Source organism: Linepithema humile, chromosome 2 (assembly GCF_040581485.1).
Source record: "Linepithema humile isolate Giens D197 chromosome 2, Lhum_UNIL_v1.0, whole genome shotgun sequence".
NCBI classification, from domain to species: Eukaryota; Metazoa; Arthropoda; class Insecta; order Hymenoptera; family Formicidae; genus Linepithema; species Linepithema humile.
In genome coordinates this window covers 30,596,585-30,611,952 of record NC_090129.1, presented here as the reverse complement: position 1 = coordinate 30,611,952, position 15,368 = coordinate 30,596,585, and the positions used below count along the sequence as shown (strand labels likewise).

Below are 15,368 nucleotides of genomic sequence, written 5' to 3'. Positions count from 1 at the left end.
GACTTGTAAAACGCGGCCGAATGCCGGCTTTATACATGCATACGCTGAGATATTTACAATCGTCGATCTTGCATGCATTGAAACTTCTGCCAAAAAATTGAAACTATTATACATATAATTATTATATAAGTCGATTAAAACTCTAGAAATTTTCGCAAATTAAGCTGCACAAACATAACAAAAGATCTTATTCTTCATTTAATTTCAAATAAATTTTGAATGCCATGATAATGGTTATTTATTTAGCATAATTTCTTTAGAGAATTCAGGTTTAGAGAATTTAGGTTTTCTTTAGAGAATTTTCGAATAGCTTTTTTCTCTCATCTCGTCTTCAAATCTCGATTCTCCAAATCGATTTATTTGTTTGTTTTTTTACACATTTCGCCAATGTTTGCTTAGATTTAATTACGGCAATATTTTTTATAGACATAATAAAATTAATTCATGAATGTTAATCAGGCGTTTATCTAACTTTTCGCTATAATATAAATGAGATGCATATTCGTAGATAACGACACATTTTTAGAGATCTTTAGGGAGAAAGATACGCAAAACGAAATGATCGTGCATTCATTAAACTATCCGGTTCTATCTTATCTTCGCATTTTGTTTTACTCAAACTGCGAATAAAATTCTTTTTAAGAACTATTAAGAAAGAAAAATATCGTCACAATTATTTCATAAATCAAATCTTGTTTTTGCTTTCCCAATTAAAACTATCAGTTTATTACTAGATATCGAAATTTAGTATTGAATTGTGACATTGACATTGATATTCTTTTTTCAATTTGCGACTTCGATTCGCAAAACAAACGTTACTTTTACATTGCACACGGTTGATGATGCCAGTTTACGTATGCTTCGCGTGTAACTTCTCGTATGCAAGCGGTTAATATACGAGCGGCAGAAGAAGAAGAAACACGGGTGGACCGGATAGCCGGCAATCTTCATTGAAGATCGGCCGGCAAGCTGGCAAGCGGTCGCACGGCCATCATTGTCGGGAGGAAGCAAGAAGACGAGAGCACAGAAGTTGATCGGGAGGAAGCATCGGCGAATTCGAAAGCGGCGGGGGGTGGGGGGGGGGGGCCATGAGACGAAGTTTCAGTGAACATTAAATATCTTTCGCAATGTCGTCTTAATAATATGTGAAAAATTGGAACGTTTTTCTGAAAAAAATTATACTACGTGAGAAAAATACATATTAGAGGGGGTGTCATATAGATAATACATTATTTCTAAAAAAAATCGACATATTTTAAAGCAAGCTTTTCTACTTAATAAAACTTTGCACATGTGATGTCGAGGAGGAGATAACGAATTAACAATATTACAGTACAAGAGAGAATAATTTAGAAGGAAATCTGTGACTTAAATGTTACAGACTAATATTTTGTAAAGCCAATTGTCACGGATTTAGAATTACTTTATAAAAATGCGTAAATTTTTTTTATAAACGATGTAGAAATTATATTTTTAATTACGCTGTAACAAACTGTTTTTAAGAGGACGACGTGTAATTTCGATAGCATTACCTTGAAATTTCGTCTGCGGTGTTACCTGAATAGCTTTAGGACCATTATTACTTGGGTCAGAACAAAAACACGGTCGGGCCGCACAATTAAACTTTAGAATGGCGCGTTGACGCGTATACGCGCGTGTTTCTTTCTTTTTTGGTTCTCTCTCTTTCTCTACTTTTATTTCCATCTAGAGATCTATAATTGGTCTCTCTAGCGCCGAGTCTAGTCTGTACATCTATATTTGACTACAACTGTATTTATAATCGTCTCATCATAGACTTCTCAACATCTGCCGTCTGTCCGCGTTTATTTTTAGATGCCCTATCACTCCCGTCTTGGATCCTTTTTTTCTATTTTTGTGACACGTGCCGTCAAACGAGTTCTTTACTAACGTTCACTGTTCCAAGAAAGGCCTTTTAATACGTCATACACTTATACTATATACTACTATATACTATAATATAAATGTGTGACGTATTCTCGTTCATCTTTTTCGTGTAGATTTCGCGCTACCTTTTTTTTATCATGCCCCGCTGTTTCTGCTGAGTCACAATTATTTTCGGCATTTTTTTTATTATCCTGAAAGACTTTCCTGCTCCACTTTGCTCCTGACAAGAGAGCAAAAATTTACAAATTACTGCTGCTTAGTGCGTCATGCAGTTTCTGGCATCCTAAGATATTTTTCTTTAAAACTAAAATAAATCTAAAATATTCTTGCCAAGAATTTTGCAAATAATGCGCAATTTTATTAAAGAAATACTAGAAGGCATATTATTATTTAATGCAGTTGATCTTTAAAGTGACAAAAAATTAATAACGTAGTTAAAACACTAATACGACAATTTATAGTAATATAACAACGGATAGAGTAAAAATTAGCTACTAAGTAATATTATAATTGCAATAAAAAATACAAGGAAATTATCGGATTAAGCAAGAGATTTTCTCGCTAGGCAAAATATATTCTTCAAATTTTGCCATCTTAAAGCTGAGGAATTCTCGTTTTTTTACAATCACTTAAGTATGTTATCGTTTAAGTATGCGGCCATAATCACACGTTATTTAGAAGAAGATACTTTAGCTCGCAAACCGCGACGCACAAACACAAGTCATTCTTGTCTTCGTCGCTCTTCCACTCCTGATCTCGATCTTTTTGGTTCACCGCGCTTTGCGGTGACTCATGATTACGCAGCGATAACCGCATTTTTTCTGCTTTTATCTATCATTTTTTTTCACTCTACACATACACGTCGGCGGCCCTTTTTATCGAACGAGCAACCGCGATTTCACGGTGCCGCGCTCGCGACAATTAACCCTTTCACCGTTGAATTGCACGATGCATAAGGCAGCTGCGCTGCCCGCGAGAGAGTGTTCTGAAGTTTGATCGCTTAATATATCTGCCGTTGCAAAACGCACTATTACTTAGGCGTAACAGGTGCGGACAGCACGTGTGCCACGCCGTGTCCTGATCAGGTGCACGAACAGAAATAGGAAACTCATTTATTATGTAGTTATTTTATCATTATTACACATTAATGATTTTTATAACATGATCTTTGATTAATTAAGAATTTAATTTTCTTATGAAAACTCTACTAACATCTTATTTACAGTACAGAAGTAAGTATTTCTAGGATAAATTATTCGGTTTTTGAAAATTTTATGTATATTTTAATGTGTAGTAGATATTGTCTATTTAAATTAATATATGCAAAGTAATGTTTAAATGTGAATGTTATACATACAGACTTTTTCAGAAATTTCACTAATTTTATGTCATTTAAAAAAAAATTGAAGATTGAACATTGCATTATGTTTTCTTGAAAAAACATTTCAGCATACACTTTGATTTTCACGAAATATTCATCTTTTTTCCAACTTGGTTACTGGAAATCGACAAGCTTCGATTTTTTTCTATGTACAGCATCGTTGAAAAAAGAATGGACACCCCGAGTGGCGCGCTTTTACTTCACTCGTCGAACGGCAAAGATCCGCTAACGTCACGAGGAAGTTCCGGTATTTCAATCTCAAAAGATTGGATATTAACACATGGTACCTTATTGAGTCCGATCATCGACAAGTCTCATGCGCTATCAAGCTTCATTAAGAACATATCATTAGGAGAGCTCACGATGATGCCAAGAAAATTTGCGAGCGAGTTGAGATTTCGAGTGTATCGCAATTTAGAGAAAGAAACGAGCAATCTCTCTCGTACAGACAATAATGTGCGCATTCAGGAGCATTTCGGTACGATCGTGACTGTCTGGAAGTGTTCACTCTTGAAGAAGACCTTCGACGAGTTCTTCGAAACGTGGAGTTTCTCGAAGTCGTCCGATCACGATCGGCTTCTGCGACCGATTTTTCTTCTCATCCGCATCTCTGATTCCGACGAGTCGAATGTGGAAATTCCAACGATTGAACAAGTCCTGTTTCGTCTGCTGGACCGAGCTCTGCGTAATCCTGTCCGCGGATCGTCCGTGGAAATCGAGTCCACGCCCTTCGGCAATCCCGTGTTCATCGACTCGATCGCGCGGGGTGTTATCAGCAACGTCGTCGGCGATGAGAGCTGCGTCATCATGACGGACGCATACGCGTTTCCTGGTGGCGAGGGTGGTCCCGTCTACGTCATCCCGCCGGACTGGTAATTATGGTGACTCTTAACGCTTGAAGTGCGTGCGTCTGTTGTCGCTTTCTTTATTCGAAGATCTCTTGAATCCGTCTACTGTTGAGAGAATAATGGAGCGATTCTTTACATTCTATTTTAACTCGAGTGCGTCAACATGCAAGTCGCAAATATTATGCAAATCGTAAATTGTGCGTGTCGGATCATTTTGATTAATAATTTTAAAACGTAAATTTTAACAAAATTTTAATAGAAATTAAGAGACTTTTATATAGAAATTTAATAGAGAATTTTTAATTTTTTTATTAATAATTAATTTAGTCATTAATTATTTTTTTATGTCGGCAATTTTCTTTATGTCGGTGCTAAGCAAACGTAGAATTATCATTGGGATGGTGATTGCGCCATTGAGTTGGTGTCGCGGAGAATGGGTGGATTACACCTTTGCCGCCAATCTTGCACCGTGCTTGTTCAATATTTTACGGAAGAATCCTCCGATTTTGGATCATGCATACCACAAAAATGGTTTGTTAATAATTACTATTTTCTATTATTTTTAAATAAATTTACATATCGTTTAAAAATTTTTTTATATAGAAGCGTTAGATGCAGGCGTCGTGCTTGTTAGGTGTGGAATTAGTTGGGGCACAGGCATCCTCGTAGATAAGGACACCGGCACATTTCTGACATGCTCACACGTCGTCGCGGAGGTAAAACTCTTAGCAACTTAGGGATGTAATCAAATATAGTTTAATAAATATCTACATTTAGATAAACAAGAATAGCAAAGATATAATTTTTATATAGACCAAAAGTACAGCTAACGTAATATAAATTCTGATAGGCTCCAGAAAGGGAGATATCAATCGTGATGAATACAGATAAGCCCAATTTACGTATGCGAGCAAAGCTGTTGTACAGAACTCCGGAGGATCAGCCTTATGATGTCGCTGTATTGAAAGTGGATCTACGGGATTTGGATCCCTCATTGAGATCCGTACAGTTGTCTCGTGCTCCGATTTTGAAAGGTAAGTATTTTTAGTTTTTTATTGCTTTATATATATATTCATCAAATTCATTTTTACATAATTTTCACACAGGGACACTTTATTACAATTGATCGGTTATAATTATTTCTTATCATGTATTGATTGTCAAAGTGTTGTTTATATAATAATAAAATAATTTTGTCAAATTACAATATTGCTTGAAAGTAAAATAAATGTTTGTGTGAAAACGTTTTAGTCTTCTCACTTTCATCTAAAGATTCGAAAGCGATGCGTCGACCATAATAACTCTAGCTGTTTCGAATTGTTATCATCTGGAACGACGACACGTATATTGATGTTCACCCTTCGTAACTTTCTCGTAATAAGAGGAAATTAGCGATATATCCAGCAGCGTGTTAAGTTGTTTCTTGGCGCCTCAACGTCAAGAACATTGACCTTCTTCCATCGGGAGAAAAAATGACATATAATCGTAAAAAATTAGGTCAATTGATCGTCGTTAGGGATGAAATTGACATTTAGCCTCCTTCTTCTAACTTAGAAACCGACACATAAGTCATCCATTTGCTCGATCGCAATAAAAGCTTATTGCCACACGTTCCATGAGAGCTTCGCTTTTATTGACGGAGTGACGCAAAGTTTTTAAAAATATCCGCTTTGCGAACAAACTATATTATTCTTAGAATTATCTCGTTAAGTAAATTAAATTGTTTATTGAAGCTAATTCGCGCGCTGGCAACTTTCTCAGCTTCATCATTCTTATAATATTTGTCAATTAAGTTAAGTCACATAAATTACATTGTGAAATGTATACCATAATTTATTAAATTGCTTGATTGCAATATTTCGTGACTGAATATTCGCCGGCCTAATAAGCGCATCCTCGTATGCACCTGCTCGTAGGCGAGCCGGTGGTTTCCGTGGGATTTCCGTTCTCCTCGTCCATCCGGCCGACCATCAGCAGCGGCGTGGTGTCCAAGTCGCTGGACTGCGCGCTTCTGACGACCTGTTGCGTCCAAAGCGGCACCAGCGGCGGGCCGATAATCAGCCAAGCAACCGGCGAGATGCTGGGAATGGTCGTGTGCAACGCACTTTCCTCGGACGGCACCGTGCTCTACCCGCGGATGAGCTTGGCGGTGCCGGCCGCCGCGCTGAGCGGGCCCCTGCGGGAGTACTTGCGCACTGACAGTCAGTAAACAAATCTAAATTGACCCTGACGATCTAACGACTATACAATTTGGCGCGGACTATAAGTCCTTCCGCGCCGCGGAGACGAAAGCTACTGATGTTCGTACTAGTAGAGTCAAAGTGTGTTTGAATAAACTTTTAATTGTTCTTGAACATAATATTGATTTACGATATGCATGGAACAATAATATTACAGATTAGATAAAATGCTTTTGTATAGCTAAAATAGAAAACAATTTTTTTAACAGTTGCATTGCAGAACATGAAAACGATTAAAGGAACTAAAATAATTAATCTTTTATTTTGATTTCAGATCGCAATGTGCTTCGAGCTTTCGCGTGCGACGACGCGGCAGTGCGTAAGATTTGGAATTTCTATCCTATTTTGCCGTCTAAATTGTGAACAGCTGGTACAAAAGGTTTGGTAGAAAAGATTTAAAATTTACATTTATGCGAGAAAGAGAGATAATTATTTGGCCGATTTGCCAATCAATTTGCATTATTTGAACTATTTGTATCGCAAATCATGTTAAACGATCTGTATTGTGAAATATTTGCTTGTTTCTCGATCTGCCAATCTTGGGCAGCAACAGGCTGCGAATATAATCCTGCGTCGAATCTCGTTGAATAACGCACGCCATTGACCGAGTTTAATGCAAAGAGAAAGTTTTTCGTGACGTCAAGTATAATGATCAGTGCGCAAAGCAACGCGAGTCAACGATCTCTTCATATATGCTGAAGACTTTGCTGATAAATAATATTATTCATTTGTCGTATATTGAATTTTGAAGTGGCGTTTAATATTGCTCTTGCAAAGACTGCACTTACCTTGCCACTTAAGAAAATATGATTTTTATCATTTTTAAAAATATATATCGTGAAGTAATTGCGATAATTTTATATGACTTATAATAAATTATTATTTGCCATATGATGCTAATTCTTTTTTGAAATAGAATGTAGCATACGTCTTTTTCATCTAAAGTATACTCGTTTCGCCATCTAACAAATACTTACAAAACTAAAGTTTCCACTCCTCTGCAATATCTTTGATCCACATTCACTTCCCTTACTTTACGCTAAGCGTAAAAATTTTTTTGTTTAATATAAAAATTTTGTTGACTATATTTACAAGTTAAGAGTTATGAAGTCGCCTTAATGGCCAAATTAATATTTTTCTATCATTACAATACGAATTTAATTATAAGTTAATTGAAATGGCAATTTGAACGTTTAAATTGCATATTGTAAAAATCGTGGATTTATGTTAATTTATATTAGCCATCTTGTGGGATAAATCGGGAGGACTGGATAGAATTTTCGATTTACATGTAATTGTAATTTATTTTTATTTTTTATCTTTCTTTTTCAATCAAGTATATAGCTATATATATAACGCAGTCACAATATTGCCTTATACACTGCACTCGATGCTTACAAAAGAATCACACGGTCAGACGATCGCAGGTAACGTTCGTGAAGAGTGCAGGGTGATCGAGATGGTAAAAAGCAATTGCAATTGACATAGAGACTCATTGTGTAACACCGTTTCATGCATTCCGTTTCGTATATACAAGTTCGACTGAATTAACGCTAGAAAATATACGCAGTTATCACTATTAATTTCCGTTGCTCCTGATTTTCTCCTCCTCTAATTCATATGAGGAAAACGGAAAGATCTACGTTTCAATCTCGCGTCCTCGAGAATAGCGTGACAGATGCTTCGACGACTCTATAACGCTAGTTTTTGTATTCTCTGTTGTCCCTCCTGCGCGAGACCGATAAACGTCCAAATTGAAAAACGCGAGCGGCGCAGGAGGAAGCGTCCTAGGACCTGCCAATTGTTCGACAAAAAATTCGACAAAAAGTTACGATACGGAGATACGCCATGTCGATAAATATATTAATATGTGTGTGTGTGTATATATTAATATATATAAATAGTACGATCCTTTACACTAGAATACAGATCATGTATATACATCATGGATGGAGTCTTCGTAATAGTTATTGGAGCGATCGAAGAATTTTCCTTACGTCTAAAAGTCACCTCCGCGCGACGCGTCACTTTAATGACTCCTATTGTCCTTAATCGATCTAATGATTTTCGATGCAAAAGTAGGAAAATAGCGAGTGTCCGGCTTGTCGCTTGCGCGTTGCGTTTCACGCGCGATCTCAAGGGGACATTTCGTGCGCGATACGCCGACGTCCACTTTGATGAGAAGGACGGAGAAACGATAAGCAAGTTTCAAAAGTTAAATCTAAGTTTCTTGTTTGTCTTATTAGGAATTTACGGCCGGCGCGCCAGCCTGCTGTTTTTCGATATAAAACAATAGCGTTTATCGATGGGGATGATAACTTCGCGTTGACAATCGCATAGATATGTATAGGACATTCCAAAAGCCGCGTATTAATATTAATGTCATTTTAATGTTATTTATATATTATTTATATTAATATTAATGTTATAATTGAAGGAATTTTTGATATGAAGTTTTGCTTTTTAATTATATGTATAGTCTTACGGAATTTTACTTGGACACAGATATGTTTTAACCGACAAAAAGAACACATCTGTGATCGAGCGAAGGTATGCGAATTTTAGAATGGCCTATACATCTCTCACATTTCGAGATAAATGCATAAATGCTGCCGAAAAAAAGTTTCTATTCCACGTGCAGTAAAAATTCGCGTTGACAATTCAAAATCTATTTAAGTACAAAACTAATATGAATTAACGCTACCCCTAATCCTTCGAAAACTTGTCCTAGGTAAAGCAAACTAAAGCTAACTGGAGATTCCGTGTTTTCCGAGATTTCTTCCAGCGTTCCGTAATCACAATTTGGGCACGAGCGCCAACTATCACATGAAGACCGAAAGCATTCGTATCGCGTGTTTTACGGCCCTAGAAATATTTAAGAGCGACTAGAATCCTTTCGTAGACTCACACATAAATCGTGCGCCACCTCACTCTGATTCCGAACTCTTATCGCACAACACGCTCTTTTTCTAGAAAAAGTATCGCATTTCCTTTTTTAGAGACGGAGCTAACGAAGCTCTTCACAGAATCGATAATTTGATCGTTGAACGATTGTTTGTATCCAAGTTTTGTTTTGTAACTTCTAGCGCACACCAAATCGATATGCGCGACGACTTATTGTTGATAACCATTCGGCGGGTTCGGCGCTTCTTGACTGTCTATACTGTAACCGGTAATACTATCTGGACTTTGTAGAGACGCCGCGTAGAGCGGGTTGATCGGCGTAGCGTTCGTGTCGAATTGGGTCGAGTCATACACGCTGTGATTCTGTAAAAAAAAAAGACACAATATTCCGCTTTGCATTTACCGAGGCAGACTCTTAGTTAATTAATTAAGGAGATTATATCAACAGCTACGTCTTTACGTATGCAATGTACAAAAGCGTTTGTATGAAAGAAATCGCATAAACATATCAATACCGATAAATCGAACTCTGCGATAATCGAGTCGTTTCGAAAAGCACTTTGTAACAACAAGATATCGAGTTTCGTATATATCGTTATAACATTGAAGCTCGGTGCAAACAGTGCATATTGCGCGCATTAACGGAACACCGCTTGAAAATATTAACAGGATTCCATTCGTAAAGAAGCAGGATGGTATTGTTGCCGTGGGAGATTGCCCAAAGTTAGTGTAAATAAATGAAACCAAGTGCATTGGCTACATACGTTTAATCGTAAGGTACTTCTAAACATGCTGAGACATATTTACAGTTAGATCAAGCTCTCGTGCGGTACCTCACCGTACGCGTTATAATATAGGGATTAATAATTAACAGAATAACTAGCAATAACGTCAAACCTGTAAGATTATCTACTGTATATACAAGTACAGTGAACCGACTCTACAGCGATATATATATTATTTACAAAGGTTCAATTTGCGTTTAGGAGTCGGAATCTGAGAAAGGATCAGGCATTTCGTATTTTTTATAATGTTTGTGCGGGGAAGTTATGGATAGTAGGTAATCGCCTAAACCACCTGACTGTTCCGCCTTCGTTTCCAAATCACAAGTACCCGTTATACGAAAGGAAGTCGAATTGGGAAGCAATTGCTGCGTGACATTTGACGCGCCGGATACGCCGGTGTCATCCGAGCGGCTTTTAAAATATTCAGCATCGAAACGCGTCGTTAAGTAACTTGAATTTGCGTCAGCGGCGCTCTCCTCGATTGAAGTGTCGGTGTCGCTCGTCTTTAATCGAGATTCTTCGAAATCTTTTGTTTTGATTTCGTACGTTCCGCTCTCCAGGATGACCTGCAAGGTATTTTCTAGGGCTGGAACTTCCGGGAAGCTATCGTGTCTGCTAGGAACCGTGGCCGCGTCTACGGTCGTGCTATCTAATTTACTCTCTAAGCTACCTTTCCTTGTCTGCGAATAGAGATTAACATTACTGTCGATTACTTTTGGACTGTAGAGGAAGTTACTAGCGGTGTCAGCGAGGAAGTGCAAGCTCGAAACGCTACTAGAACCGCCGTACTCGACTTGCGCTACAGAATCGTCCTTTCGGTTCGGATAAAGGCTGGATCTTAGATCTGGCACGCTTTTCTGGATGACTGACGCGGCATCTGATTTCATTAAGGGATATTTAGCTAATTCCGAGGTACCTTTCTCAATACTGGGATTTTTATCGGTGCTTCTAATACCGGATGTCGAGTGATACAACCGTGGCGAAGCGAAAACACTCGAATCACTTTTGGGATACTTAGAGGGTGATAAGGAGTAAGCTCCCGGTCGGGGATTGAGTTTGGAGGTTTTTGATGCCTGGGAATCATACAGCGGTATGTGAACAGAAGGAGTATGGACCTGATAGATGTAATCGCTGTCGGTTTTCAAGGACGAGAAACTCTGCTGATGCGGCAGCGATACCGTGTCTTCGTCCATCGCATCGTCCACTTGCGCTTTGTAAGAGAACATTATCGATGGTTGCGAGACTCTGAAATAAAGAAAAATTTCCAAAATGTATTAGCTACATATCATAACACAATCCATTTGTTTAATCATTTGAATGTCGAAAGCGATCGTAAGAATACGAGTGAAAAGAATGCACCGCGTTTCTTCTGTTCATATCGAAAACTGTTAACAAATACTATTGCGTTTTCTTTTTTTGTTTCACTATTTAATATTTGAGAGTAGCTCTTGTGTTTCTTTTTTTTTTTTTTTTTTTTTGTATAAGTGAAAGATTAATTTAATTTTTTAAGCGCAATCGCGACTCTTGACGCTTAAACGATATATATTGTCGAATAACTTACCCGAAGAACTCCGACAGGAATGTATGATAAACCAAAGGCGTAAAAAGAGTTAGATACACTGCTGCGGTGAAGTCTACGATGCACAATCCCACCGGATTTTGCGTGTAGTTTAGAAAGCCCGCGCCAATTGACTGCACTAGATCCAACGTTGCTAGCGTTCCGGCGTAAACGTAAAAGCTTTTCCGGGCTACAATAGAAAATGCGTCATACAATACTATGAGCATTAATGAAACATTGTAATCTGCGATAGAAGCTTCTTACTAGGAAGGGCTAAGCGGTCCCGCAACCGTGTCCATGGCAGTATTAATATGAAGAGGTATATCTAAAAGCGATATATACATATTTAATAACATGTACATCAGTTTTCTGATAAAACATCGTGCTTGAGCGTGCTCACCGTAGTAAAAACGAGACTGCTGCAGAACCAAAACATCATGCCGCCGTGACCGAACACGTAAAAGTCACGACTGGGAATATGAAATGTATCATCCGGCAGGACTAATTCTAACGTTCCTTGCGTAATCGTGAATGCCAGTGCTATAAGCGACGTAGCGAGTAATACTCTACGAATGCTAGAGCGGCTGTCCAAGTGACCTGAAAGAGAGCGGCAGAAAATTTGCACGTTAGCAGGTACGCGTGTATACGTTTCTTTTTCATTCATTCCAAAGACGTCACTCACCAAATGCTAGACCAAATATCACTACGCTCATCTCAGTGGACAGTAGAAAAAACCTTACTGTGACCCAGAGCACCTTGTCGGCCTTGCCGCCGACCGACGCTGCCGCGTTCACCGTCATCGACACCACACAGCGTATCACCGATATAACTACGTTACAAATGACGAGACCGTAAAACGCTAAAAATATCGGACTACTCGTTGCGCGCAGCTTAAGCCTCGCCCTGTTGAATCGCATCGCAATAAACAGAAGAAATAAGAGATTCGGCACGAGAATGACGATGTCCCATATCCGCACTCTGTAAAAGCGACAAACAGTATTGTAACTGATTGATTATCGGTCGATTGAACGTTCGCGAGAAAATCCTACCTTGAGTCTTGGATTTCCTTGTACAGAATGAGCTTGCAGAAGTGCTCCTCGTCATCCATCGCCGTGCTCGCGTTGGGAATCATCGTACTACTCAAGTCATACGTGTGTAGCCAGCTTTCAGATACCTCCTCCCTCTCGGCGCCGTACATTTCCTACCTTCTCAAGTGTTACGTTGGATCCTCCTCCTATACTTTCACTAGAAATGAAAAGGAATCCATAATGAAATGTCAGAACAATAAGTAGCTTGATTGCTAAAGTAATCGCCCGATAAAACGGAGAAGCAATTAATAACGTGTGAATCATCTGAACAAACCGTTTCACGCTATCTCAAGTAAGCGTCGAATGACACGTCGAGTCTAAGGAAGCTATGAAAACAATACCAGCATCACACAAATATAACCTAGAATGTCTCAACACTTATTAGCATCTCCGCTGCTCCGATTTGCGTCACGGAAACGACGCGCGAGTTAAGCGAATATCGAGATGAAGCCGTGACACGCGAAATCCTTTTAATGAGCACGAATTTCGCGATTATTGAAAAATCGATAGATAGTAGCTGCCTATTGTGTAGCTGTCAAACGATTGTCTGACAGAAAGTTCAGTACGGAGTCCGTTAACCGACTTAACTAATTAGATAAGACGACATTGCCGTTAATGGGCTTACCGAGCATGGGGCTCGTCGCTCTCATTTTTCCCTGAGAAACACGCCGCGTTTTTTCCAGCCAGCCGAGGCGATTCTCGGTGCGTGACGAACGCGTACTTTGCGATTCTCTTTTCCGCCTTTCCCGTGTGTCTGCTCTGTTCTCTGTCTCTCTGTCTTCCTTCCTCGTACGCTCGGTCTGCTGTCTCGCCCTCTCTTTTGTTTTCTGTCTCGCTTCCTCTTTATTGTACTCTCTCTTTCCTCGCTCTCGTGCGCTTCAGTTGGCGTCTCATTGCGAGATCCCAGCGTCCATTTTACCGATCAGTGTGCTTGGCGCGCGTCCTCGACGTCATCAACCTTGGTGTTAATAAATATTCTGAATATTCAATCGTGTGTGTAATAATAAATCGACGCGCAAATTCACACTGCCCCCGTAATCCCGATTAAATTCCACTTCGTAGAATCACACGACGCGAAAACGGAGCACGTGTTGACAGGTGACGCCACGGTTCACCTTGCCTTGCCTTTGCTCCATTTTACTGTGTGCTTTGAACTTGTCCTCGACATCATTAATCTTGGACGTTGATTCTTGTTGTTGCGAATATTAATTGCGAATAATAATAATTTGATCCGCGTAGCTTCTAATTTCCAATTAAATCTTGTTGTAAAATCACGCAAGGTAAAATCGGAGCACGTGTTGATAGGTGACGCCACAGTTTTTACTCTTCTTTCATGCAAGTTCTACGTCACATTAATTAATAAACGCGATTATTTATTTGGTTACTTTCATGTAACGAACACGTGCAATTAAGGAGAAATAATTATTTCAATTTGCCTTGAATCGGGTTCATTGATATGTTAATTTGAGACTCGTATAGGTTAAGTAGTGTTAGGTGGAGTGTTTCTCAGCTGTTTAAAATATATTTTCAATTGTCACAATTATGCCAATTTATGCCAATAATTATATTAATGATTATTAAGATATAGTTTTATTCGTGTACAAGTAATAATAATTATATAGCAAGTTATAGTTTTGTCTGCGTATAAATAAACCTGGCACTTTCTTATTCAGGCTTCTTTAATAATACTTGGAAAAGATGACTGTCAATTATTGCGATTATTTATTAAAAAATGTTCACGAAGCTCTAGCTTTACCAGACAGCGGTGAAACAGTTCTGATGCAAGGGGATTATGAGTACTGGCACTACGGTTGCGATGGTTTCGATGATAGGGTGATTTATTATGTCGATTTCAGTTATCTGTTATTGAGATTGTATTCTATCACAAAAATAGAGAGATACATTTGACATTTGTTCAGGGTTGGGGATGTGGATACAGAACGCTGCAAACTATTTGTTCTTGGATCATAAAGAATGAGAACTTGGAAACTTGGGTTGTTCCAAGTATTAATACAATACAACACACACTTGTTGCAACAGAGGATAAAGACAAAACGTTTGCTGGATCGAGAGAATGGATAGGGAGTTTCGAAGTAAGCTTAATTTTTGCTTAATATTTATTGGTTTGGCGTAAAGAAGATTTAATATGTTTAACACTTTGTAGATATCTATTATCATAAATCAGTTGTACGATGTTCTTAGTAAAATAATTCACGTTCCGAGCGGAAAGGAATTGACAAATCAGGTAGATAACATTAAAGAGCATTTCAAGCAATTTGGCAGTCCAATTATGATGGGCGGAGATAGGGACTGCTCAAGCAAATGTGTAGTAGGAATACACATTGGAATTGGAGGTGTATATCTGCTAATCGTAGATCCGCACTTTGTCGGAAAAGCAAAAAGTGCAGAACAGTTAAGGAACAATTGTTGGGTGAAATGGCAAAAGCTGGATGACTTTGTCGATAGTTCGTTTTACAATTTGTGTTTGCCACAGCTCAAGTATCGCGGATTAATAATTAAGAATACTATTTAGTTGGAAATTATAATTTTCTAAAACACTGACTCAACGTTTATCGATTATTATTGCAATAACCCGATATTCTCCTTGTTTTTTTCCATTCTATTTCCGCGTAAATAAATCATAGAATTATACATAAAT

The 15,368-nt window shown here is 38.4% G+C and overlaps 3 protein-coding genes across 9 annotated transcripts in view; 2 read left to right on the top strand and 1 right to left on the bottom strand.

Annotated features, from left to right (window-relative positions):
• LOC105671641 (peroxisomal leader peptide-processing protease) overlaps nt 1-7,265 on the top strand; it is a 66,007-nt gene extending 58,742 nt beyond the window's left edge. The window contains exons 3-8 of one of the 2 annotated variants that reach the window (XM_067349777.1): nt 3,442-4,158; nt 4,511-4,665; nt 4,738-4,850; nt 4,985-5,168; nt 6,051-6,335; nt 6,649-7,265. In XM_067349777.1, coding sequence (XP_067205878.1) covers nt 3,458-4,158; nt 4,511-4,665; nt 4,738-4,850; nt 4,985-5,168; nt 6,051-6,335; nt 6,649-6,737 — 1,527 coding nt within the window. In that variant the 5' untranslated portion in view covers nt 3,442-3,457 and the 3' untranslated portion in view covers nt 6,738-7,265. The remainder of the gene's footprint in view (nt 1-3,441; nt 4,159-4,510; nt 4,666-4,737; nt 4,851-4,984; nt 5,169-6,050; nt 6,336-6,648) is intronic. The other variant, XR_010888584.1, reaches the window with a different exon arrangement.
• Nucleotides 7,266-7,666: 401 nt separating this feature from the next.
• On the bottom strand, nt 7,667-13,477 carry LOC105671639 (transmembrane protein adipocyte-associated 1 homolog). 2 transcript variants are annotated; one of them, XM_012365942.2, is made up of 8 exons: nt 13,335-13,477; nt 12,671-12,866; nt 12,304-12,599; nt 12,022-12,218; nt 11,886-11,946; nt 11,625-11,811; nt 11,179-11,308; nt 7,667-9,641 (listed from the first exon to the last, which is right to left on the bottom strand). In XM_012365942.2, the coding sequence occupies exons 2-8, from the start codon at nt 12,817-12,819 to the stop codon at nt 9,489-9,491; spliced, it is 1,173 nt and encodes a 390-aa protein (XP_012221365.1). In that variant the 5' UTR covers nt 12,820-12,866; nt 13,335-13,477; the 3' UTR covers nt 7,667-9,488. The 2 variants fall into 2 exon arrangements, with proteins under 2 accessions (XP_012221365.1, XP_012221364.1); XM_012365941.2 differs by lacking the exon at nt 7,667-9,641 and having other exon boundaries at nt 10,031-11,308.
• An 87-nt stretch (nt 13,478-13,564) lies between these two features.
• Nucleotides 13,565-15,271, top strand: LOC105671647 (UFM1 specific peptidase 1). 5 transcript variants are annotated; one of them, XM_012365961.2, is made up of 4 exons: nt 13,565-13,673; nt 14,383-14,542; nt 14,629-14,802; nt 14,874-15,271. In XM_012365961.2, the coding sequence occupies exons 2-4, from the start codon at nt 14,408-14,410 to the stop codon at nt 15,240-15,242; spliced, it is 678 nt and encodes a 225-aa protein (XP_012221384.1). In that variant the 5' UTR covers nt 13,565-13,673; nt 14,383-14,407; the 3' UTR covers nt 15,243-15,271. The 5 variants fall into 5 exon arrangements, with proteins under 5 accessions (XP_012221384.1, XP_012221383.1, XP_012221382.1 ...); XM_012365960.2 differs by having other exon boundaries at nt 13,581-13,702; XM_012365959.2 differs by having other exon boundaries at nt 13,668-13,807.
• Nucleotides 15,272-15,368: the final 97 nt, after the last annotated feature.